This window comes from Bombus vancouverensis, chromosome 8 (genome assembly GCF_051014615.1).
Source record: "Bombus vancouverensis nearcticus chromosome 8, iyBomVanc1_principal, whole genome shotgun sequence".
NCBI classification, from domain to species: Eukaryota; Metazoa; Arthropoda; class Insecta; order Hymenoptera; family Apidae; genus Bombus; species Bombus vancouverensis.
In genome coordinates, this window is record NC_134918.1 from 2,590,783 (window position 1) to 2,616,574 (window position 25,792).

Genomic DNA, 25,792 nt, shown 5'->3' on the forward strand with positions numbered 1-25,792 from the left:
CACGTGGCGTGCTCCCGTTTCCAGTGGAGGCGCGGACTGGAGAGCCTCTCCATGGGCCATTTACCATTACCATCATCGTCGACGACGGCCAGTCAAACGGAGGAGGGGTAACTGGACGAGGTGGAACGACGGGAAGAAGCCTGAAAATCCGCCAACAGATCGGAGATCGGAGAACCGCCGTTTCTAGGCCAACTCTTCCTCCTCCACTATCAGATATCTTAGTCTTCTTCTTCTACTTCTTCTTCTTCATCTGCAAGGAACGGCCCTCTACCTTTCTGACGTCGGATGTGCTCGTTCACCCTTATTCGCCACAGACCATCAGTATCAAAGCATGGTTTTATATTCGGTCACGGATACGAATCTGGAACAAGGAGAGTAGTTATAGAGATATTATACCGCGAGATAGTAGGAAAACAAATTCTTTTTTCGAAATCAACCTATCGAGAATAAAAGACTGAATCAGAGGAAACGGCTGGAAATTTAGCGTGGCACCTGACTGAGAAAGTTAGATGATTAAAAGTATAGAATATTCTCGGCTTGCCGATGAAGACGCCATTCTGGCAATGCAGTTGTTCATTTACATTTTAGCGGGTGCACTTTCTAATCGAACGATTATGGGGAATTTTCTTGTTACCGACAGCGACATTAATCTCCTTTCCTACTTACATTCTAACCACTAATTTCACGTGCAGGTGCACAAGAATTGCATTCACCACGATGAGAGAAACATTTTATGCTCGCGTTCTCTATCGTGTTCCGCGTCTATAGTGATTAATTAAGTGAGATTTCGCGGGTAACGCGCGATACATGTATAAAAACATAAATAGATTACTCAAAGTTAAGAAGCGAAATTGGCTAGTGGACTTTCTCATGGGCGTTTGCCGGACTTGAACACAATTCCCAAATACTGTACGCTTACATCTTATTGGGAAGCATTATTTATCTGCATTTCACAGCGGTGAAACGATCGAAACATAATACTACCGTAACATAACTTCTACCTACATCGCATGTAATAGCGTCTAGTAAGACAATTTTATTCGTCTCGATTTGTATACTTTCTTAGATTTGACGAAAACTCTCGGTGCTCCAGTTTCGAACATCTAATGTTCGAAGGAGAACTAAAAAGCAAATACACCGGTTGTTATACACGAAAGTGTGGCAGTGGCCCAAGGGAAGAGAGGCGAAATGTATAGCGGGGCCGTTCGCTCTTCAGTGGTGCAAGTTGCAGCTGCAGCTGAACCTCTCCATCGATGCTAGCTGCCCGAAGGCCGGGAGGGATCGTTCATCAACATCAACTGTCAGAGTATCTGTCAGACTGTAAAATGTACGCATGTACATATAGTATATCGGTCTCTTCTCTCTCGTGTGGACTTCACCATTAACCCACTTGCACGTTTAACGCGGTAGCCTCGCCTAACACAATCGTACCTGTACTTAGGTTCCCAGACATAAAGTATGCAACTAGCCGAAAAATGTCTAAGCAAAATTTATTTGTACCTTCTTGTATCGATAAAGCGTTCCTTCGCAACGATCTTTAGTTTCGATTACGGGAATCATGTATTCTCACTCTAGTCCGTCGATCAACCGGGCCAGTGGACTGTCTACGTGTAACGACTCGCATGTTTTTGCATGTGTTTCACGGCGGCCTAAAACGACAAAACACGATCGAGCAACGACCTTCTTGCCTCGTCGTCGTGATATCATTATAGAACTTTGCACCTACTTTGTTCACTTGCACGAGCAATATCATTGCTATAGTTCTGCGATTTTAGCCCGCGGTGAATATTCCAAGATCATGGAGAAAGTACGACGAGAATAAGCCCGAGGTCAATTTAAAGATTTTTTCTTTCAGAGAGTGTCCATGTACACATGAATAAATGTATGTACATATCCATGTACATGAATAAACAGCAAGTTAACTTTGCGTTGCTTAATAGAAAATGAAAATAGGTTGATAAGCAGCTGCACGTATACGATCCATCGGAATGACGTATATACTTCGACAGATTAAGTTATTAATGTGTGTGTAGGCTGCTCCCATTGTTCTGTAATTGTATAAACGATTCGTGTTTCGATTTAATGCCTACATTTCCTCGCGTATTTCCTTTCGACACGGTTCGATAAGCTGCGGAAGATCAAAGAGTTCTACAGCCGAGGACTCAATACCAATCCGACAACAGGATAATTTGACGCCAGGAACAAGTTAGGTCAGCCGCACGAAGGTGATCCACTTTATTCCAATCATGTGCTCCAGCTCCTGTGATATCGGTTTGGACACAGCATCGTAAATTATTGTAACATTATCTCGGCCGACCTGTACACCGTTATAACGATTAATTAATATCCTCGCCACGTCGTGATTAGCATTCATTATCCTCATCGTATCATGTCAAAACGTTAAGACGTTAAATGATAATTAAACACGTTTATAATGTGCAGTGATTCCGCTGATCATAAGCTTGAGTGTTGTACAATATATCCAACCTTGTAAATTGCCAAGGAATATTCACATATACTTATATATATATGTACAATATATATATATTTATATATATATAAATGCGTTGAAAAGCATTTAAAGCATACTTTTTGTCAGCTTCTGGATTGCCCGCTTTATTTTTACTCCTAGAAAGTATTTAGGTCAAATTTTATAGTCTTTAGAATACTCGTATACACACTGAACTAGTACAAGACACACGTTATAACATTGTTATATCCTTGGTCCTCGCATCGTTAAACCGTGATATATTAGAACTCAATCGATTATAGTGAAACTATAAATTTTGGTTTGTCATAAAAGCTTCAGCGATTTTGAATACTTCACTTCGAAAACATCTAAATCAAAATTCAATATCTTATTTAAAATGAATATCTTTATGTTCATTATATTGCTGCATGCGTCTCGCATTTCGAAACGTACGATTTAAAAATCGAATAAATGTTTATTTAGGTCGTTCTACGCAAATGCTATGTAAACCTAACCATATGCAATGACAGTAATTGCGCACAAACATCAGGAGCAAATATACTTCATACGTGTTCTATTCGAAAGGAAAAATGTTCGCGTGGTCAAGAATGTACAAGCATTGAGGAAAGCATGAAAAAAATGAAAGGATTTGTAGGTCGGGCCAAAGAGACTGAAACAGTCGTGTGTTGCTAGTGAACCGAGGAATCGGGGATTTCCATGTATTAAATAAACATTTCGCCGCTGTCAAAGCAAAGTATAGCGGTGTAGTATGGTGTCCCATGTCCATGACCATACAGGGCAACTCATAAAGTATGCAATTGGACAAGGTAAAACGACGCACTTGCACCGAGACTGCGTCGTTGCTCGGCCATTCGCTAAATCATTATGGGGACCTCTCACCTTTCTATCTAATAATCTACCTGGTAGCAGACAAGAGCATTAGTGTTGTAAGTGATCATTATCTTCCGCATTACTCATATATTGATTTCTTTATAGATAAAAAAAAGTCCCGACTGATTATCGTATTAGCCTTTATAGGACAAATGCTTTCCCTAACGTTCCTCTCAGAACCTGTTGAGATTCCATTTGGTCGGAGTGACTAAGTGGATAAGCGGGAATAATGTAATTAACACCTTCCATGTGAAACTAAACTGTCAACTCGAAGACAACAAAATTCTAGTGCTTATGTAAGCATCTCATACTTTGTGTCCAAGAAATGTCACGTATAGAAAAAATAGACATAAAATAGACATTTATGTAGCTCTGAAAATGTATTAACGCGATTCGCAAACCACGTCGTAAGATTGGATGTTGGTAAATATACCTATGATCAACTAGTTCGCTAAGATCTAAAATGTATATGTAATGGTATTCGTAATCGGATATACTGATTAAATGGCTACACGCGTGCAATCTTATAGTTATCGTGACTGAAATGAGTACTTTATGAAAGCTTGACGCGCATAGAAGCATTAAAAACGTGTATCGTTACATAAAACTGAATTACATAATTACTTCTTCGTACAATGTAACGATCTTTCTCCTTCGTAACGATATTTCTTTAATTATCTGTCACATTTTGATAAATTGCTTAATAACTTACCAGTACATTTTACGTTATTTCTAATAATAATTTTCGTCTAATTTAAATCCCCGCCCACTAGGTAGGTAATCTCTGTTTTCTGTCTGCCACCGCCATTAATTAATTTCCAACAAGGCGTGGAATGTAATACTCCACTAGAAGCGATTATTAAATCATTACTATTAATCACGCAGAACGCTTAACAATATATGACTCCTATGGAAATACTTGTCAAACAAGTTTATAGTATGTTAATCACATCTATAACATCGAATTCCGTATTTTATCTAAATAATATACAAATAACCGTGTTTAATATTACCGCATGCGAAATTATTGGTTAAGAATGTGAAATACAACGCACTTTATATATTTTTCAAATACATCAAACATGTTTCTCCCTCTGTTTGATGTAATCCGTATCTGCCAAAAGCCAAAAAATTTCACTTGGAAATCATTTTCAGTTCTAATCGTCCGATAGATGTACATATATATGTAAATAAATATATATGCCATGTCACGTACCAAATACATATGTAAGTGTGTATGTCAACTTTTGCGTCAAGCAACAAAGATCACAGTATTGCTATTCATAATCTCCAACAATGGGTAAGTTAGATACCTATACCATTGACTAAGTACAGAATGCACATGACCACAGACGAGATATAGTATAGACATGATATGCAATATTTTTTTATGTCGCACGTTTAGAGAATCATCGTCCCCTTTACCATTTTTGTATCACACACAACGTTATCGATTCAGTATTGTACTGTTCTTAATCAATGATATATATATATATTCGTCTATGATGTCACATCTGGCCTGCATTAATCAATGTGAGAACACAACGAAATTTCTGTTTTTCTTTTTGTTTGAACAATCAGTATTTCAGAACTTGTGTATTGACTAACGTTAAGGAAGTGTACTTTAAAATTGATTTTCAGGCTGTTCATTAAAAGAAAGACCGGCGCACGAAGTCCCTAGGATATAGTGTTGTCCACTTCAGCTGTCACTCCATCTACAGTTATTCTCATTCTGCTCAGCTATATAAGTTCATAGACAGTAAAACTTAGACGTAGTCACGGTTTTGTCAATCGTCTCATATACCGATTATCAGCTCTATGAAAATGTGGTAAGCCGATTAATTTAAAGTAGCGCTAGGTACATTCCTCCGCATAGATTTGTTTACAAACATCGCAGTGACATAACCTCAATTCAGACACTTTACCTGTTAACAACTATATGTTTGTAACGTATGTATGTATGTGTACACGCGGAATATCAATATAATATATCAATGTTCGATTTAAAGATGCACTCATCAGGAAATGGCACGATGGTCAACTGTATTATCAGGGGTATTCCTGGCTCTTACTATGGTCTTGTCCCTTGGCAAACTTCTGATGCTTGCCACCGGAAATGGAAACAACGGGGATCTCACCGAAGCAGACCAATGGCTTGCCGAAATTGGATTGAAACAGTATCGGCCTCTCTTCAAAAACAAAGGTCAGGATTCGATTAACCACTTTTCCAGTTTCACTACTCTCTTACTTTCATATTACGTATTACGTGATAACTGACATTCATTGGATGATTCATAAACAAAAGCATTTTTTAGTTCGTAAACAATCATTACGATGAAGAACGTAAGTAATTTTAAGAAATATCTTGGATTAAAAGATATGCTTATGGGTTTAAATGAAATCAAATTAAAATTGTCGAACATTATAATCGATGAAGTTATAATACATCATCGTTTATTCCTTTGACAAATCTCTAGAATGATCATTCCGACTACGCATGTGTACGTTCCCCTGAAACAGTAGGTTCATTCTCGTCGAAATTCATCGTTTGGCATGTAGTCAATTTCTTTTACAAGAATAAGCTCCAGCTATATACTATCGACTGCTCATAAATTAAATCAGTCTTTCGAAGTGCACTAATCGTACGACAATATGAACTTAGAGAGCCTTCGCTCGTGCAAACATTATTAATTAGTTTACCAACCGTTATGGTTCAGAACCATTACCATCTCAGAGAGTAACGTAAACTTTAATGTTACGCACGGTCAACGAATAATTAATTAGGAATATTCTTTTCCAACTATGTAGTCTACCGAAAGATTCATAAACGTCCATTATGGGGAATGAGAAAGTTTCTTAAATAAAATGTTATTAACAAAAAAGAATATATATATATATTTATATATATCGACCAATATGAAACATTGGCATGTGTAAAATTCGAATTCAACTTTCATCTTAACCTGTTCCTCCCCATGTTCTTTTTATCAAATTCGGAAGCTGTAGCGATGCAAGCTGATGAATCTACGTTAATATCCAAACTTTTATCATCGTAGCCCAGGTTGATGCCAAGGATATAAGCGCTTGCGCGAACATTCCTTCGAGGCTAGGCTTTTGTACCTCTATTGGTGGGACAAACAAATAGTTACGAAGTTCGCAGCTGCGATAATATCACTACGCGCTTGGGTCAGCAGGGTGGGGATGCTGTTCCTCCTCTCGCCCCTTTCGAAAGTAAATGTCTGTGTATACATGGCTACCTTTACTTTTTCACGGCTTGTCCATCACTGTACATTACTACTGATTCGGAAGCATAGTATTAGGTTGTCCGAAAAGTGTCTTTCTTTTACAGATACGTCTCTTGCAACGATCCATCTTTATACAAACATGAAATCTATTCTGTCGAACGTTGTGATCTTTATTTTGATAGAACAAAATGGATCATACGTAATTCGATAAAATAATATAAAAAAGAAAAGGTTGTGCGTCCATTATTTCTTTATAAAACGAAAGAAACTTTTCGAACGACTTAATACATTGACTGACTGGTATTACGAAACTCTAATAGCCAAGTACCCGTGTATTTAAATAATAAATATCACGGATGAGCCAAGCGCTTCAGCCTAAACGAAACTGTACCGCCATCCAAATAACCGGTTCAAGCAGAACGATGACATTTTTCCGTCGATTCGATGTAAAATTTGCATTATTTAACATACACAAATTTAAGAGCTATATATGGTCTTTTATATGAATTAACGTGCTGATTCGGTCGTTTTAAACTACCGCGAAAGGATGAGAGAGGTCCTTTAAAAGAACTCTAAATATCAAGTTCCGTCGACACGGCAGAAAGCAAGATTGGCTTGTCGAGAATAGAGGTACGATTTCGTTCAGTCAGCAAGTAGCTACCTCCAATAATTACTTCACCCTATTCGGACTCCTTATCGATCGTGGATCGTTCGAGGTTAAATGTAACTGGTTGTCGAGGGAGTCCAATACAAACAAGAGCACTGCTTTACGGTTGGTCGATAAGTGGATTGCAATTATCGGAAAAATTCAGGACATGCAGTGTTAGGTCCAATGACAAACTCGAGTCGAACGATTCGGCTTTTATGAGCATTTTTTTTAAAGGTATAAAGCCGGCATAATTGGTCCAATTTCAAGACAACGGGTCGTTGCATCCTATACTTCTAACCATACGATGAAGCTTACAATAGAATCAACTCCTTCCGTGTATCGCCTTCATTGATTTCCGATTTTCCCTCAATGCATGTTTCATAAAAGTAAGATCCTCGAAACATTCGAGATCGTGAGATCGAAAGATGATCGTGATTCGCATAAAATGGAGATAATTTGGGGACGGGGTGGTATGGTGATGCCAGTGGAAAAGTAGGAGTAAGGTCGTCGGCGTGCGACTCGCGCTTCTGCAAGAACGGAAAGACGCGAAGCACGGGAAGACGATCGGCTTGCTTGACGTGGTCCTTGTGGCGTGGTCGGGACCTGGTGGGAGTACCAAATGGGTGGCAGAGGGTGGCTCTAGCCGCGTAATCGTCTCGCATGCAGTCGTCTAGCGTGAGTCCGAGCGAGCGGATCGCCGAGTCGCGTCGCTCTTGCTTGTCGGGTATCGAAATACTTGCTCCACCAAAAGTCGCTGCAGCCCCTTCGCAAATTTTCGCGGATTCGTTTTATCGAGAAGCAAACGACGTGAGCATTATGCGCGTTGCCAAGGGGCGCGGACGTATGAACCACCGTACAAACGGAGCCATTGTGAACGGTGAAATCGTAAACGAGCCTCGGATGTTCGCGCGATCATCGAGCCTTTGACACGCAGGCCCGCTTGATCCTTAGTAGACGCGTCGAGTCGGTCGTAGAAACCCTCGCGTTTATCACTCCCCGGCCACTTTAGCCGTTCCTTTACCCCCACCCTTCTTTCGTCCTCCCTCTATTATTCGCGCTTCCATGTGTACTCCGACTTCGAGACGTACATGAAACCAACACCTTAGACCTCCGCTAGGCCACCTTTCGATATCTTTCGAAGGCTACTACATACTTCGTCGTGACGCTTGACCCTCCTCCCACGACTCTTCTCAACCTTGTAGACAACAAGTAGCGAGTTCGTAATTAATATCGTAAACAAGTGTGAAAACGACACTCCTGTTGCGAAGGGGTAGGTTTTTTTAGCGCTCGAGAACTGTATTCCGAAGCTGAACCAGCCGCACATACCGCTTCCGCCTTTCTGCTGGCACCGCGATCTTTCGTTGCGAATTTCCCGATCGAAGTTGCCACGATCCTCCGGCGGGAAAACAGTCTTCAAGCCAGAAAGACGAGACAGAAAGTCGATTCGAATCCGTAAGTGCACTCCTTATCACTCCGATAACATTCGTTTCACGGTCGAATACAATCGCGGCGTTTCATCGCCTTTTTATTTTATGTCACGATTGTTACTATGCATCGATGTTATGTATGAGTGTTTGAATCGTTGCTTAATCAATTATTTTCGCACAATAAAAAACATCAGCTCTCATTTCTCATTAATTCTGCACTTGTATTTGCACTATTAAATGTTTATGTGTGTATTATTCGATGCTAATACTATACTTTCACGAGTTAACTAATCATTTCTCCTTCATTAAACACACTAAAATCTCAAGCAAAATTTCCTTACCGTAAATTTCTTAAAGCAAAGGTTGTTGCATTTCGCGGCAAGTTGGAAGATACTGGCAAAGTTTCTCGAGAGGAAAGCAACACGGTTCGAGGGTTCGTCTTGAGAGGAGCTATTCATGCTTTCTCGGTTCTGTTTGAATTTCGAAACTGTCTGGGCTGATCACGTAGGTGTTACGAACCACTTAAAAATTTTGCTACTTGAAGCCACGAAAGATCACAAGACAAGATCCATCACAAAAGCCATTTACGTCACTTGCAATCCTGCATGTTGCACACCACGTCGACACTCCGCCCAGACATCTCGAAAGTCACAGATCGCCTAGAGCATAGCAAACACGTCCTGCATTGCGACACTTTGAACGCTAGTTTCCCCACGAGCCTCAAAGCCAGGAAGAAGTTACCCGGTAATGCGTTTTATCGGCTCGATGTCGACGTCGATACTTTCCATTGAATTTCTCAGATTCAAACGAAATAGTGGTAAGCGAAATTGAATTCTCAACTTTTCCTATAAGTTTCCTTCCTTTTTGTCGTATGTGGCACAGTTCTTTATACGGGTAGGGGAAAGAAGCTGCGATATTAAAAAGAATGTTTCAACAGTAAAATCGTTGATCATCCATTGTAGAATCCGGTAGAATCGATAGATCCGACATCGAGAAACGACCTCCCAGCGCGCGATTCTTCTCATTGCCCACAGAGTAATTTATCATGGACCATTTTCCGCATCCGCATTGTTCGAAAGTAATGAAACGGAATGAAAATTTCGGATGTCCGTAGCATAAATCATTCTTTCGCGAATATACGATAGGAGAATTCGTATTCGCTGCGAGTTAAATCCACGCTCGTATAAAACAAAAGAATCCTGTCGATTGACAAATTGTCTGCGTTTCATCGATGGCAACGCGCTGGCAGGATTAGCGGAAACGCGTGTCGATGTAGCGAGACAGGGACATTGATCGTGCGAAATCGATGCCGTTATTGTATGTAAGTATCTACGTTTCATGAACGAACGTCGGCCGATGAGAAAAGTATCGATTCTCTTGCTTGACCTTAACCTTTGAACGTTCCTACGCGGAAAAAATTCCGGACAAGAATATTCTGAAGACCGAGTTGACCCCCGACACGTTTTATCGACCACGTTAAAAATTAATTGTCATTCAACGAACAGAATGCGTAATGTGAAACGAAGGATCGAGAAACCAACGACGTAGCCGTGTTTTACGTTTTAAACGTCTGTCGAAATTTTTAGCTGTATAATCACGCGTGTACGAAGAGACAGAAAAAAGTAGATGAAATAGCGCGGGAAACCGACCCGAGGGGCTAATACAAGACTTAAACAATGAGAAACCATCCTGCTACTTGATTGCATACTACAAAGTATCGCAAATGAAATACGGTTTAGAGATGGAGATTTGATGAAACGTATAAACGATCGATGAAAACTCGCGTAAATCGACTGCAAACATTTTTTTCGTATTTATGTTTTTCTCTTTTTCTTTAAATACATAGATTGGAAAGAGTTACACGTTTTTATTAAAAATTCATATTTTTATTAGCACATAGTGTATATTACAAAGTATACTTTATGGAAAAACTCTATGAGAGGAGCATTACTTCTCGCTTTCGAGGATTATGTAAATACAAATCAACCGTGCAATAAACTAGCGCGAATTTAACGACGTTATCTTCGTCTGCCGCGCCACCCAGTAAATTCCAGATATCAATTACGTTTTACCGTAACACGAATAATTTAATCGCAGCTCGCGACCGCCCGATCGAATCATCCAATTCTTCCTCTATTTTATCTCGAAGATTTCCTTTCTATACATTTTTATTTACTTCTTTTAATTTACAAAATAACGAATCTTACGTCGGAAACGCGCTAATGAAATCCACGATTATCTCGCTTGGAAAGTCGAACGAAATAGATTAATGAATCCGTTAAAGATGAAAGAAAATAACGCTCGTATGTGTGCCATCTTCGATCTAACTGTATCCATTTCAACCGTGAATCGTCAAGATTTCCCGCGAGTCATACACTTTTTCCATCATAAAATCGATTCTTCGTAGCTAATTTTTGCCCGCAATAGAAAGCAATAGATAAATAAGAAAACGAAAATGTTATTCGAACAGGAGAAAACAATGTATTAACTGTGCCATTGCAAAAAAGATGTTCAAGTATATGCACGACTGCCTCTAGTAGTCGACAAGATTGTAATTAATCCGGCAAACAATCGTCCGTTCTCGCGGCAGAATATTCACGTTTTCGCATCGTTTCATTCGACTTCTGTACAGGGCTAATCCCTGTGGGTTCGCGAAAAAGTTCTTTGCAACAAAATTTACTGCCCGGACCAGGTTCCGTACGTTTGAGAAAAAGGGAACGGAAAGAGAACCGCGATTACAAGCGGAATCTAATCGCGCTATTGTTACGCACGCTAGTGTAGGAATTCTATTAACGCGGTACCAAACCAAGCTATATACACGCCATGGTGGTGAAACTGTGTCACCAAGTTCGTTCGGTGCCCCTAGTGCTCGGATATTCCCAGGGTATCGCGTATCGCTGAAACAGGAGGAGGAGAAACTCGTAAATTAAGCAGATGGAAACAAAATATTATAATTCCAGAGGACCGTCTATATCGTGCCCGCGGTTAGTGTAAAATAACAAATGTTGGAATCGATCTGTCCTACCTTCATAATACCGGCAACCCTCTCGTGCATAATCATGAGAATATATGACATACATATGCCCTGGTTTTCCCTGCCCACCACCACCACCTTTTACTTCAATCCTCCCCTGCTGCCACCCCTCTTAGTACCGAAAGGATCGTTAGCACGAAGTAATGCCAGTGAAGGATATCCGTTCGAAAAGGTCAAGAGTCGATGCGAGCTTGCCGGGTGCTACGCGGTTGATTCTTTCATTGTATCGCGTTGCATTCTTTTCTTTTTATTCTGCCGCGTGTATATCCCGCCTCGACCACAAGCCACGAAAAAAGACGGAAAAGAAGAAAATAAAAGGAAGACGTAAAGATGTGAAAAACGTCCAAAGTACCACATCCTTCTTTTACCTTTTAAAATGTTACTGCTCCAGGGCTTTGATGGACTCGCTAATGGAACACTTATCCCTCCAAGTCCTATAACACTCTGCGGATGAAACGGTCTGTAAGTTTCTTTCTCTTCTTTTTTCTTTCTTTCTCTTTGTTCGAAAGAGAAAATGAGGAGAGAACCGATGAAAACATCGCGTTTCGAATCTTGACGACTGTCACAGTTTCATTTGTATCGAACACGGAGATTGACGCGTCTTTGTTGCTCATTCTCCGATAACCGATGTGATCTCGAAGCCCGGTGTTATCGGCTGTTCAATCGTTGCACGCCGAACAACCAGCTGTATTCCGGACAAAGATCGTGATCCGATTCGATTCGACGAGACTCGAAGATCGAAGAGAGCGAACATCGAACGAACGAAGAAAGAAACAGACGTAAGAAATGGATAGTCGCGTACCATTTTGACCGATTTATTTCACAATCGCAAATAACGATTATACCTTGAACTGCAGTCGTACGTTTCGTCCTTTCGTATCGTTTTTTATCGGTGGCAATTGCCGAGGTGCACGTTGGCCGATAAATTGTGCAAGAGAAACGAGATGAGCGCGGAAAACACGGGTACGATAACCCCGGTTTGACCTCGAATGGACTCTTGACCCGGTTTCGGGACCGTTTAATTCATAGTAACGTTTCGTTGTCGTTGATTAAATTGCGACTGCTGCTGACCTATCGATCCGGCATCGTTTAATTGGCATCGTTAATCGACTGGTCTAAAAGCACAGAGAGACACCGAAAAATTCCCGGAAATTGCTATCAATCTCTTTATCCGAATCGAGTTGGCCAGATCTGGGTCAACACCGACAAAAGTGTACACTCTACATCGAAATATCTCGCGGAGTTTTGCTCTTCCTCCTCCTTGCTGTTTCGTTTGTTCCTCACACGACCGGATAAGCTTAATCCTTAAACTTGGCGAGACGAAATCCTCCCAAAGTTGGTCCGTCGGAGTTAACAGGGAAGCGGTGCTAAGCCGAATTATCGTGTCCCCTTTTAAGTATTTATGACTACCATACGCTGGAGAGCGTAGGCCGCGGAAGCACAGCGAGCTCTCCCTTATCATTCCATTGCGTCTTGGCAAGCAAATATTCCCACATTCTGTTATTTTTCCTCTTTGTGTTCTCTACCTTTCACGAAACATCCCTGTTAGCTTTCACCCGACTAGTAATTGAAACTAATTGCGTATCGTTAGCGCGTAAAGCGATTGATGCGTTTCCAACGTTCATCTCTTGCTACAAACGCCCTATTATTCCTGTCTTTCTACGTGCAATGACTTTAGTTGTAAAAATACAGCTACGCGCTTGTATACTCGACGAAATTTTAATCCTCTGCTTGACAAAACCGTCACATGCCGCGCAATTGTTAGTGACTGTTCATCATTCAATCACATTGTACGCTCCAGTGATGAATCGGAAACAAAAGACAGAGCGTTTCATTGTTCGTGCCATAATGCATCGGTATAGATTTATTGCGCGCTTTACACGAGAGACAGGACTAGATATCTCCTTTCAAATAGATCTCGAATCGCGCAACTTTCGCGAATTATTAAAATTTCCATCGTGAAATCGAGTAAGGTTATGATGATAAAACGCTGGTATAATAATGTTTCGAGAAGATGACCTCGTGACGAGCGAGCGATGCGACGGTGAACAAAAGAATGCTTCGTAGTCGGTAAAAGTCGACGAGCCAGGAACACCGTGGAGGAATTATGCCGGACAAAAATCGAGGCTGCCGAGATGGACAACGCGACAAAGATTTCTTTGCCGATGAGATATCGTCCATCGGCATGTCGCTACGACCCAGCGGTAGCGCATCTTCCGGTAAGTAAAACCTCTCGTCGAAAATCACCTTTAATTCCGCACTTTCTGGTTAATCGCCACGAAATTAGTATTCCTTCCGTACGAACGAAGGCTCGAGTTGACCGATACGTTTCTCTTTGTGTTAACATCGAAACTTTTTAACGTTGCACAATTCTTATTTTTTAACTATCATCGATTTTTATTCGTAAACAAGCTCTTAACACGAGACATTACAATTTAACTTGATCGGTTATACAATCGTGCAATTTCTCTTTAACGATATGACATGGTTTTATGGATATAGAGGAGCAAATTCTTGATTACTTTTCCATTAGTGGCCCCCGTGTCTAAACAGGCCATCAAAAAATTGCTCTCAACAGGACAGTCCACGGGCAAGGGATACGATTGCGCGGTACTCAGACCTGTACGAAGCTGATTGAATAAATTTAGGATAACGCATTCTTTCATCGAGTCTTCTGATTTGACCACGCTCGCATCGTCCATGGCGCAGAGCCAAAGAAGCTTATCCAACCACTCTTCCTTCTTACTCTGTTCGGTCTTGTAGTTCACCCCGTGATCCCGCATCCACAGAGTTAGCTGTAATTTCCAAATCGATACATAAACCGAATCGCAACATTCAGTTCACGACACTGCAGTCTGTAACCGCTGAATAACGAATGAAATTCTTAAATTTCTGAACCGTTTGAGTCTCAAGCAGCGCGATCGCACTGTTTAGATTTTGTGTTGAAAAGTGCCAGTACATTTGAACGCTATGGACGATTGACGGTATTTTGTATTTCATTGTTATCTTCTCAATAATTTTTATTGAACAAATATTTTTTTGAACAAAAATTTTTATCGAACTTGCAATATTTATAAACTAATAGTACGCATATATAATAATATAGATTTATTTCATAAAATAACAAATATGACGAGCGCTGTTGCGCCGCTTGTTTCTCTTCGCAATCGGACAAGACAAGCGCTATCGCGCTGTTCGTGGATTTTTAGACCCTGTTTTTTCAAAGACACCTGAGACTCAAACGGTTAAACGCGAGCTACTTCAATGGCGCGTCTTACCTCTCCTCGACATGAGAGAGCCAGGGGGTTTCCGTGGAAATAAATTTTGTCGATACCACCCGGAAATGCTGAAGGATCCAAGCAAGTTATGCGATTCTCTCTGATATCGAATCGTTTGAGTAATGGTATTCTGCTAAAGATTGCTGGCGCGATTTTCTCGATTCGATTGAACGACAGGTCTAATTGTTCCAAGTATACCAGATCCTTAAACCACGCCTCTTTCACTTCTGTGATATTATTGCTAGGTAGACTGAGTTTCCTCAAACTAGCTAGGCTGTCGAACGCATCAGCGTGAATGTCGTATACGTGACAATTGTAGATGTTCAAGAACAGCAAATGTTTGGCGTATTTGATAAAAGCTCGTTCTGTGATGTATCGGAAATTTGAGTCAAAGACCAATAGAGAGGATACGTTCGTCGTTTGTTCCAAAATCGTTTGCAGAGTAACGTTAAAGCATTGCAAACGATGGGCTGATCCTGCGTAACGAAATATACATTTAACAATTTATCGATATCAAGAGATTTTTGTTTCTCTATCTTTTCCTCGAATAGAAATTGCATCGGCGAGGAAGATAGAAATTTACTCGTGTGCCGTTTACTTGTTTCCCCGATTCACCATCGGGACAATCGAAAATCGAACCTAATTATAGCGAAAGATTTTGTCTCACCTCCTTCGTGCTTGCTCACAGTGCATATCGCAAGCACAAACCCACACTTGAGAATGCACAGTAGAATAACGGAGAACGACGTACAGCGCATTTTAAGTGGCTTACACAATTCGGTGGTTTTACGACTGACAACGACGTACTGAGAACGGACAGGCGAAGGAATCGACTCGTCGTCCAGTCTCGAATTATCAGGTTTTGTTTCCTGTCCTTCTCTACGATAGATACCGGGTACTATCGCTAAATTCCTATGAGTCTCTAATTAGAAAAGCTATCTTTGTTCTCGTCTGATAGCGTGTTCTCCGAATTAATTAGATGTAATGAGTTCCTTTTTTCCCCTTTTTGCGAAACGTCGGTGTCAAAGGAGAAAGAAAAGCTTTTCGAATGTTACAGGCATTTCATCCCTTGCGAGCTGTGGCGAGGTGTACGCGTTACCAGAACTGCCGGCGCAAGACGAAGAACGATTACAACGCGCCGCACGTTTACTGCAACAAAGGCTCGTTTTACGCCAGTGGTTGACAGACCATGGCTTGCATAGCCATTACCAGAAGTGAGCAGAATTTTAACCAGGAGCTTTAATGGTTCCATGGTTTCCCTCAGAAATAATCAGAACTGTTAGTTGCATTGCAATTTTCCTCGAGCAAAAAGTCAAAATAAATCTGTTTTCCTTTCGTCAGGCTAATGCAGATGGAAGTGATGTCCCTAGAGGATGTATATTGGGTGGAGGATAATGCTGCACGGGCAGCCCTTGGCAAGGATCTACCGCGATGGATCCAGGCCAGACAGACGCTGCCTACTTCAAAGGAAGATTTAGAAACCCTCAAGGCTGATCTATGGAGCGCCGTAGTGAAGAATAGTCAACATCAGGACGCTTGGACATGGGGTACAATTTCTTTGTTATTTTCCGCAAATTTCGTTCGATTGCATAACACAGGAACGTGCTGGAGGAGAAGCTCGAGGCATAACTTTCTTTCTTTTATATTTAACAGGTGGAATGTTGGTAGTTTCTGTGTCAGTAGCAGGGTTAGTGACCTTGGCTGCTATGACACAACCAGCTCTAGCACCGGAGGCAAAGCACTCCTTGCTGCAATATGTGACTGGAAAATATTTATTACCGAGCAATTGCCGAGTTCACTTTGCATGGGATGAGCCACAGCTCGTAGGAGGAACTATGACATTTATAGTGAAGGTACCTAATAGAACTTTCTAAATGCGTATTTAGAAAAAGTGACAAACGGCACAGGGTAGAAGTTACTTTCTTATTACTATTATTTGGTTATTTTATTGTTCCTGTTGAAACGATGGCATTTCTCTTTCAAACTGTACTTTATAGTTTTATCAACGCAACGGTCAACCTTATCCTATTTGTGACAAAGACAATCTGATCGTTGAAGTCACAGAAGGTACACGCAGGATAGCTACCCTTATAGAGTTGGGGGGTACCGACCCCTTAGCTGCTAATACTGCAGTTGTGAAGTTTACTGTTCGCCATGCTGGACAATATCGGATAGCCGTACTTATTGGACCGTGTCACGTTCACGGCAGCCCGTTTCTTAAAAATTTTCTTCCCGGTATGTTCGCATGATAAACGTATTAAACGGTACAGAAGTAGGACTATAAACAATTATAAAATCACACTTAATCCTTTAGGTCCTCCAGATCCAAATAAGACAATCTTTGTACGACAAAGTTCGACAGTCGTTTGTACAGCGGGAGTTGCACACTCTATGACAATAGAACCTCGAGACGAATATGATAATCTGTGCATATTTGGACCCGGTGATAAACCCACGGAAGGTTACCAAGTTAACATTTCTCAGGTAAGTGGGATGCCATTATAATCGAGCGATACTTACGTTATTGCGATTGACTTTATTTGCTATTTTTTTAATTACAGATTGGTAATTCAGTAGATAAATCGGCTATTGCGGATTGTAGTGTACAACTTGAATACGACTCTCCGAATCAAAGGATTCGCTTAAAAGTCAGTTTTCCAAAGGGTAGCTGTTATCATGCAACAGTCAGTTTAGGCGGACTACAACTACACAATGGCGATTTCGACATCATTGTACTCGAGAGTACGAAAGATACTTTTTTAATATTATACTGTTAGTGAAGTTATATTTTTATAGAATTTATATTCGTTAGCGCAGGTGAAGTTGCTAGAATGGTACACAATAACGTGGCTTCGAAGGACCCCAATATTTGCTATGCCGCTAAATTGTTGGGCATGCAAGGCGAGAAATTCTCAAAACCAAAAAAAGTTGTCTGTTTCATTTCGCCTAAGCAACTTACTATTAAAGAATACTTACTAAGGATTATCCCGAAAAGGCTTGTTACATTCAGGCTTTGTCCATCGACTAAAGTAAGTGAATTTGTCTAATTGCGGGAACATCGATTTTTTTGTAAATTGAACGCGTGCAATAATTTAAAACTATATTTTTCAGTTCCATTTTGATTGTTCGAATAATCAATACGAAGGTTACGATTCTTTTTCTATCGATGATGGATGTCAGCCACCCGTTGAATTAATTTCTCTATATAGAGATATAATAGCCGCTACATTCACGTTGTTTCTGTTGAAGAACATTGGAGGAAGTGAAACTTTTGCTGATAAACAAGATTTCTTTTACCACGAAGTTCGGAAACATCATCAAAAACATTATCACGAGAAGCTTTCGATGAAAGTTCAACGAGATAAATTGCTAGAATCGGTAAGTGTCAATTATTAATTAATATTATCTGTATTCTGCTCAAATTTAGCATGAGTTTTTCCTTTAAGTCCATGAAAGCTACCAAAGGATTTTCTGTGAATGACTGGTGTAGAAATTTTGAAATCAATTTCCAAGGCGAACAAGGTATGTTTTATCTAGAAAAATATATTGTATTCATTTGGAAAAAGGTAATATTTAGTATTTTGTTCCAGGGGTTGATTGGGGTGGTGTCCGAAGAGAATGGTTTGAATTAATTTGTGCGGCACTATTCGATTCAGGAAATGGTTTATTTGCATCCTTCGGAGAATCACAACAGGCACTAGTTCATCCTAACAGTAAACGGCCTTCACATCTCAAGTTAAAACATTACGAATTTGCAGGACGAATCGTGGGCAAATGCCTATATGAATCCGCTCTTGGCGGTTCCTATCGGCAGTTAGTACGTGCAAGATTCACAAGATCATTTCTTGCACAAATCATAGGCCTCAGTGTACATTATAAGGTAGAATTACTTATTATTAATGTGTTGTATCAAAATAGAACTGTACTAATCTATTTATGCTTTTATCTTCTGTATAGTATTTCGAGCAAGATGATCCAGACTTATATCTCAGCAAGATAAAATATATTCTTGAAAATGATGTTGAGGAAATGGAACTTTATTTTGTCGAAGAAGAATATGATAAAGATGGTCAATTATTAAAAGTAAGGTCATAACGTATTTTATATTATAGTTACTTGTATCGTTTACGCCAAATATATTTATTATAGGTAGCTGAGTTAATACCTGGAGGTGGTAAAATTCGTGTAACGAATGGAACTAAACTGCGTTATTTGGACGCACTCGCCCAACATAGACTTGCTAGTTCCATACGGAACGAAGTGGAACATTTTCTAAGGGGTTTGAACGAACTCATTCCCGATAACCTTTTGGGAATTTTTGACGAGAACGAACTCGAAGTATGTAAATATATTTTTTTCTTATCCTTAAATATTCTCCAATCAATATTTTCATTATATCTATATTTATTACAGTTATTGTTATGTGGAACTGGTGAGTACAGCGTGGCAGATCTACGTGCGCACCATATAGCTAATGGGAGTTCTTCAGAATTTCTTCGAGTTCTTGATTGGTTTTGGACTGCAGTTAGCAACTTTACACAGGAAGAGATGGCCCGATTATTACAATTTACTACAGGTTGTTCGCAATTACCACCCGGTGGATTTCAACAACTGAGTCCACGATTTCAAATTACAGCAGCACCAACTTTTGCTAACTTACCTACAGCACATACTTGGTACGTAACTCAGTATTCTGACTGAGGGTAGTAGCTTTCAAAGCGTAATAATTATTTAAATATTGTTACAGCTTCAATCAGCTCTGCTTACCGGGTTACGAATGTTACGATCACTTTGAACGAGCTTTATTATTAGCGATTAGTGAAGGTACTGAAGGTTTTGGCATGATTTAAACTGACTAAGTGTCAATTAAGTTCTAGTCTTATATGATTGTGCTATTTATTTAACTTCTTATTTTTCGTATTATTAACATAGTTTTACTTTAAAATGTCTGCTTTTTTTACAAGATTAAAAAAAATTACATTTACTACACATTTTGATACGTAAACAGAGGGATAGGATTTTTGAACATATTCTTTTTGTGTTCTATCAAGTGACTATCAAGAACAATCAGATATATTTTCCAAACATAAACGACGATATTAATATTCTTACTGGCTTGTGGTAACGTTTTTATAAAGAGATGATGCAAAGAGCAATCTTACAGGAACATCTTGCTCAATTTATTGTATCAAGATTTGTTGTAGTTTAAAATATTGTAAATTTTATTACTCATAAAAATAGGTACGTACACGTTCCTCAAGCCATCAGATTTGATATATTTAATTCCACAATTTAATCGATACGCAATAAAACATTCTTTTATAGTTACCGAATTAGTCAAAGTTAGCATGTGCATTGTAAAGCTTGAGAAGGTCGTTGTCAGGTTTATTAAACTATTCACCTAATCAGTATTTTTCTCTTCTTTTTTACTTCGAATATCGCACTAAGCACACGAAATAAATAAGGAAACAATGTTTCGATGAATGAATTTCGTAAGTTATTACTTATAGAAGTAAGTTAAGTTCTTACCTACTATTTGCAACCAAAATCAGTGAGTAATCTTTAGATTTCTTTGTAGATGCAATATCGTCTGTAATTTTGTTAACTATAGCATATAGCTTACATGAAATGTCTTCAATTGCAAATAAACATACTGAGCTTTTCTTCGTTTTCATATCGCATTAAAAGGTATTTTAAGGTGGTAAATCGACGAGTACGACCGAATCCAGTCTCAAAATTGTAGGACATCGTTATTTGTTGTCGCAATTAATATATGCAATAAAAAAAATGTTTTAGATCGACTAGCGAGAAGATTACATAAAATTACACCTAACACAACGTACTCAAATATAAAGTGATTTTGTGATAACAAGAACGAATCTTCCACTGAAATTTTTGCCGTGTCTTCGCTTACCGTGTACGAAAACCTCAAATGAGAAAGGATCTATACTGTGCTGGCTGAAGCCTAAAAGAAGTATACCGCAGAAACGATATTGTTATCGAACAAAACGAAGATCAATTTTATCTTGTACTTATGTACGCAATAATGAGATATGTGATCAGACACGTCGTATTTGTGTCACTCGTACGTGGTTATTTAGATTTTACGATCTATTGTAATGTGTTTTTTGAAAAAAATAATATACCGTTAGCATCGCTCTACTATGTACATTTATTTCGTCTACGTTAAAATGGTATATATAAATGTTATGTAAAATATGATGAATTACGATTATATGCTGTGCATACATTTATATGCATGTTTATCAGTTATCAAATGTATTTGTTGATGTTTCATAACAAGAAATCACTTTTCCATAACAAACTGAGCGATTCTGACGGTATTTCATTTTTATCGCTTTATCATGTTACATGAAAAAAAGGTGTAAAATATAGATAAAAAAAACTACATGATATCTAGATTTATTTGTCCATCCTTAACTTAGTAGGATAGTTTCCAATATTGTACATAGAATCGTTAAATATTTTAAAGTGTTACGTCCCGTTTTGATTTTAAATGCTTACGTATGTATATAAAGTCCGTAACATCAGAAAGTATAGAGAGTAAAAAAAATATATAAATAAAAAAAAATAATTTTGGTAATTAAAATATCCGAGAATTTACTATCAGTTTGACGCTATTCTCTGTCCCTTTGATTTCCTCGCGACCACATAACTCTTCTCCCTCAACTCAAACATAAAATCTTCCCTTTCTCCATTCCCTTATCAAACAATCATCATCATCATCCTCGAAATTCCTCTTTTTAAACTCTTCGTTCCAACATGAAACTCGAAACATGGCGCAATCACGCGTGAGCAAGAGCAACTAAAATTTCAATAACAAACAATCGTTACATTCTTGTAATTAGCAGGTAAGTTGATGACTGACTTACCAAGCTATCTTTAAGAAGCTAACACTGGACCCGATAATAAAGTTCGTAGTATAACCCTCGGCGCTCGTACAACACTACCAGCTATTTGCAACATTCTACTACTCCAACCCCCTTCTTGGGATTGGCGCATTAAACGTTCTTTCAATTCACGCAGTTCCGTTCTAAAATAATCACAGATCAATTTAAAGCTAGTGTTTTCCGCTCATGAGCAATCAGTAAAAATATTTACAATTGTGAATTGTATGCTTCCTGCATGTGTTCCAGGGCTACCCCTCCATCAACTAGTTGAGCTTCCAAAGAAATTGTTCGCAAGCTTAAATTTCTCCCCATATCTTCGCTTGATTTTAAACGTTTTAACAACTTGATTTTCTCATCTTCTTTAACTTTTAACTCTCTACAGACGCAGAATTTATATTAAAATAACGTGCAAATTAACGAGGCTCACATCCACTGAATTTACTTTGAATATCGTTCTATCTGTTCCTGCGAAGATTCAACCAGAGCAGTCTGCGTAGCGAGTTTCAATTGTAAATCCTCCATGCATGATTCAGCTTTGTCTGCTCTCATTCCTCGTTCCGTTGCTAACGTTTCGCTGGCCGTCACCTAAAAGAATCATTATATTTTTCTAACATATATTCAACAAACAAACGCTATAGAAATCAATCGGTAAGTAAGCATTTTCTGTTATGAAACTATCAAGATAAAACACGAAACATAGCTATTTTACATAAAACAACAATGTCACGAATTTTTATTTCGATCGCAAGCCGAGTGGGAATTATTAGGTCAAGTAATATCGATCCCTTTTCTTAGTACGAAAGGAGTATTACGCGATATTGAGTCACCAATGAAGCAGAAAAGGTATGACTCAACGACGAAGTACATATATCCTTTCGTGCGTTGACCTATCTAACAAGTACATCAGTTTCTTATTAGCGCCCTTGATCTATACATATTAAAATACTTTCACGCAAACGAAACAAAGAAAAGATTTTTTTCAGAGTTTAATTCTTGTAGGAAAAAATAAGAAGTTTTCAAGATACGCGAACTTTCTTAAAAATTGTAGATAATTAATCCTGTAACAGTTTTAAATGTTCGTTCTCTGAGTTTGAAAGGGTGAACGGATGACTCATTCGTTCATAGAAAAGAGTAAAAATCCGCATTGAACCGAGACTTCACCCTCTTTGCGGACTCCTCTCCCGCGAACGTAACAATGAGTCATCGAGCGAAATCAATTTTTACAGTGGTATGGTATGCAAGCTCGCGGCAAACGCTACTCTTTATTATTAAATCTTGCCTATAGACTATAACAGAAAACTGTTTAGAAATCTAGCCTTTTCCAGAAGTATTCTTTTATCTTCCCGTAACTTCAACAGTTTTTCTCGATCCTTCGACATCTGCATGTCGAGCGCATGAAGGTGATTTTGTGCGGTGAGTAGCTCGTTTTGTACATTTTCCGCTGCGACTAGCCTCTCCTCGCAAAGCTCGGTCAAACGCTTAATCTCGTTTTCCATTTTTACTTTTTCCTGCAAAAGAACGGTAACCTAGTTCGTAAAAGCAGGTTCGGTGCTAAGTTGATCTTCGTAAATCCCCGAAAGTATCTAGAACCAGTTTCATCTATGTTTGTGTCGCCGCGATACAGTTTCTTCTTTCGCTTCACAATTAGCTGCTGGACCGATGCCAACTTCTCGCTTGCCTGTATAGTGTACATATAGTAATTAATGGCTCGCTACAACGCACATTGCCATTACATCTGATAAAATAAGTTCTCGTTTATGTATAAATATGCAACCATTATAAAAAGTCTTTAGAATAGTTAGCCATATCGTTTTTCAAGAATATACTCAGGTTTCGAGAAGATAAAAAGTAGAAAGATTTTGTTAACAGAGAAATGCATAACAAGTGCAGCTATTAAACTTATTTAGAAGATATTCTTGAGTATCGAAGGCCAAAAATGCCAACGTCTTGGTAACTATATTATTGCCTGTGCCAAAACTCGTGTCGCGAGCTCTTATGCTAGCGTCATCCCTCTAGTTAGATACACGTCATTGAACTCTCATGTTCATCGTCCACAAGATGTTGAGCATGTATAGCTCTTATTCCTCACCCGCGCACGACATTACTGCTTTATGTTAGGAATACGAGAATATGTATTTCCTTTTCCCTCTATTCTTTAATTAATTAAGTAAAACATAATTATTGAATCTTATCTTTAAATAAATGCTATAAAGATTACCAATTTCAACGTATTCTTTTCCTTCGACGTTTCGTCAAATTGGATCTTGGCACGATGAACGTTGCTGGTCAGTTTACTGACACGGATATTCTCCGTGTCGAGCAATCGACGCAGAACAACGATTTGTAGATGCAGGTGTTCGATCTGTTGGCTCAAGTCGTCGATCGTGCCATGTAGATATTGAACTTCGCTGCGTCTACGTCTCCAAGCATTTAACATAAGTACATGACACACCAAATTCGCTGCTTTCTTTGGGTTTTGAAAGAACTGACAACACGCTTCCTCCGATTTTGAAGTCGTGAACCCGTCCATCCACTTCCTGATACCAACGCTGATTCCCATTTCGTTGCTAATGGTGTCCTTAATTTTATCATTTTCTTCAAGCTTTTCTATGAAGCTACTGTCTGATCTACTGTCTGATCTAAAGTACAAAACAATTATTATTCGATTACGTTTAAATCGTTATAAATTCTCTATAAACTTTACCTAAGATCGCTATTTTCAGCCTCCATTATTAAAGATGAAAAATCGATCATGGATAAACTCTTTTTGCAGTGTGAGGTATCAACAGCATGGAATATCGAGCATGTTGAATTATCCGGACAACTTTTCGTCGTGTTAATTGCAGTTGTTCGATTAATAGTTGCAAAGCTAGCCAATCTGAAAAATGTCCTCGGAGGACGATAGTACCGACTGGGTCTCTGACATCTTACAGGAAGTTGCGAGTACGTTAGAAATTTATGTTGCGTGCATCTTGTCAGCCTTTTCTTAGTAAAAAATTGGTTTGACTCTTCCCTGGAACTCGTTGAAGCACTCAGGGAAGATAAGCTTTTCGGAGTGATCGCAATTTCTGGCATCACTTTCCTCATTCACGAATAAACTCTCTACAAAAACTATCAACGCTGTTTATACTTGTCATGGAGACGTAATAAACGAGAGTAATGCGACAGAAAAGCATCATCGCTCTCGATAGCAATGCGTATATGTGTACATATATCTATGTATGTGTAACACGTTTACATACATATATATGTAATATTTTTGATAAAGTAAAAGATTGTTTTTCTTACAATTCTCCCCAAAATAATATGCTTTCCTCTTCAATTTTATATTTTTATAATTTTCAATTTTATATATTAACAATTTTTCTTTAATTTTGTGTTTCACAGTATATAAATTGTCACACAATTTCATACCTTGGATATAGTACTTCGTAGGATTGCATAATCGAGTACACCTAAGACGACGAATGTAAGGAGCGATTAAGACTTATGTAATGTATAGATCTGATTTACAATATAATTGCAAACTATAAACAACTCACTTTATTCGCAAAAAGTGGTAAAAGCTTAAATTAACATAGTACTACGATTTAATAAATAATTTGTAAAAATAATCTTAAACGATACCAATTAGGATCGAAGAAAAATCATGATTTTTAGAATATAAACGACATTGTAAAACGCGATACGATACTTGTTCGTAATAATTATTACATTTTTCAATAGCTCAAATAACTAATATTTTATATAACTTCAAATAAATTCATTACCTAACGCTCTACAATTTCACATGATAAAGTAGAATTATGTGACGTGTCTGCATGAGTCATTGGGCACTAAGCACCTAGGCACTAGCAACCTATCTACGTTCCTGAATTTTAATTTAC

The 25,792-nt window shown here is 38.8% G+C and overlaps 3 protein-coding genes across 6 annotated transcripts; 1 reads left to right on the forward strand and 2 right to left on the reverse strand.

Moving 5' to 3' along the window:
* The first annotated feature begins 5,041 nt into the window (after window positions 1-5,041).
* On the forward strand, window positions 5,042-21,403 carry LOC117164905 (apoptosis-resistant E3 ubiquitin protein ligase 1). Of its 3 annotated transcripts, none has more exons than XM_033348350.2 (16): window positions 5,042-5,190; window positions 5,371-5,564; window positions 16,052-16,208; window positions 16,336-16,541; window positions 16,648-16,847; window positions 16,992-17,229; window positions 17,309-17,478; window positions 17,556-17,736; window positions 17,812-18,023; window positions 18,106-18,372; window positions 18,441-18,516; window positions 18,585-18,874; window positions 18,952-19,077; window positions 19,144-19,332; window positions 19,408-19,670; window positions 19,742-21,403. In XM_033348350.2, exons 2-16 carry the CDS (start codon window positions 5,387-5,389, stop codon window positions 19,842-19,844), a joined length of 2,856 nt encoding a protein of 951 aa, XP_033204241.1. In that variant the 5' UTR covers window positions 5,042-5,190; window positions 5,371-5,386; the 3' UTR covers window positions 19,845-21,403. The 3 variants fall into 3 exon arrangements, with proteins under 3 accessions (XP_033204241.1, XP_033204242.1, XP_076476931.1); XM_033348351.2 differs by lacking the exons at window positions 5,042-5,190; window positions 5,371-5,564 and adding exons at window positions 7,910-8,707; window positions 13,731-13,935; XM_076620816.1 differs by lacking the exons at window positions 5,042-5,190; window positions 5,371-5,564 and adding an exon at window positions 8,532-8,707.
* On the reverse strand, window positions 14,087-15,810 carry LOC117164920 (uncharacterized). The gene is made up of 3 exons (XM_033348379.2): window positions 15,662-15,810; window positions 14,995-15,470; window positions 14,087-14,511 (listed from the first exon to the last, which is right to left on the reverse strand). The coding sequence occupies exons 1-3, from the start codon at window positions 15,750-15,752 to the stop codon at window positions 14,188-14,190; spliced, it is 891 nt and encodes a 296-aa protein (XP_033204270.1). The 5' UTR covers window positions 15,753-15,810; the 3' UTR covers window positions 14,087-14,187.
* LOC117164911 (uncharacterized) lies at window positions 21,402-25,508 on the reverse strand. 2 transcript variants are annotated; one of them, XM_076620817.1, is made up of 8 exons: window positions 25,194-25,508; window positions 24,610-25,007; window positions 24,124-24,544; window positions 23,222-23,413; window positions 22,348-22,490; window positions 22,117-22,281; window positions 21,888-22,048; window positions 21,402-21,820 (listed from the first exon to the last, which is right to left on the reverse strand). In XM_076620817.1, the coding sequence occupies exons 2-7, from the start codon at window positions 24,990-24,992 to the stop codon at window positions 21,898-21,900; spliced, it is 1,455 nt and encodes a 484-aa protein (XP_076476932.1). In that variant the 5' UTR covers window positions 24,993-25,007; window positions 25,194-25,508; the 3' UTR covers window positions 21,402-21,820; window positions 21,888-21,897. The 2 variants fall into 2 exon arrangements, with proteins under 2 accessions (XP_076476932.1, XP_033204255.1); XM_033348364.2 differs by lacking the exons at window positions 23,222-23,413; window positions 25,194-25,508 and having other exon boundaries at window positions 24,610-25,187.
* Between the last annotated feature and the right edge of the window lie 284 nt (window positions 25,509-25,792).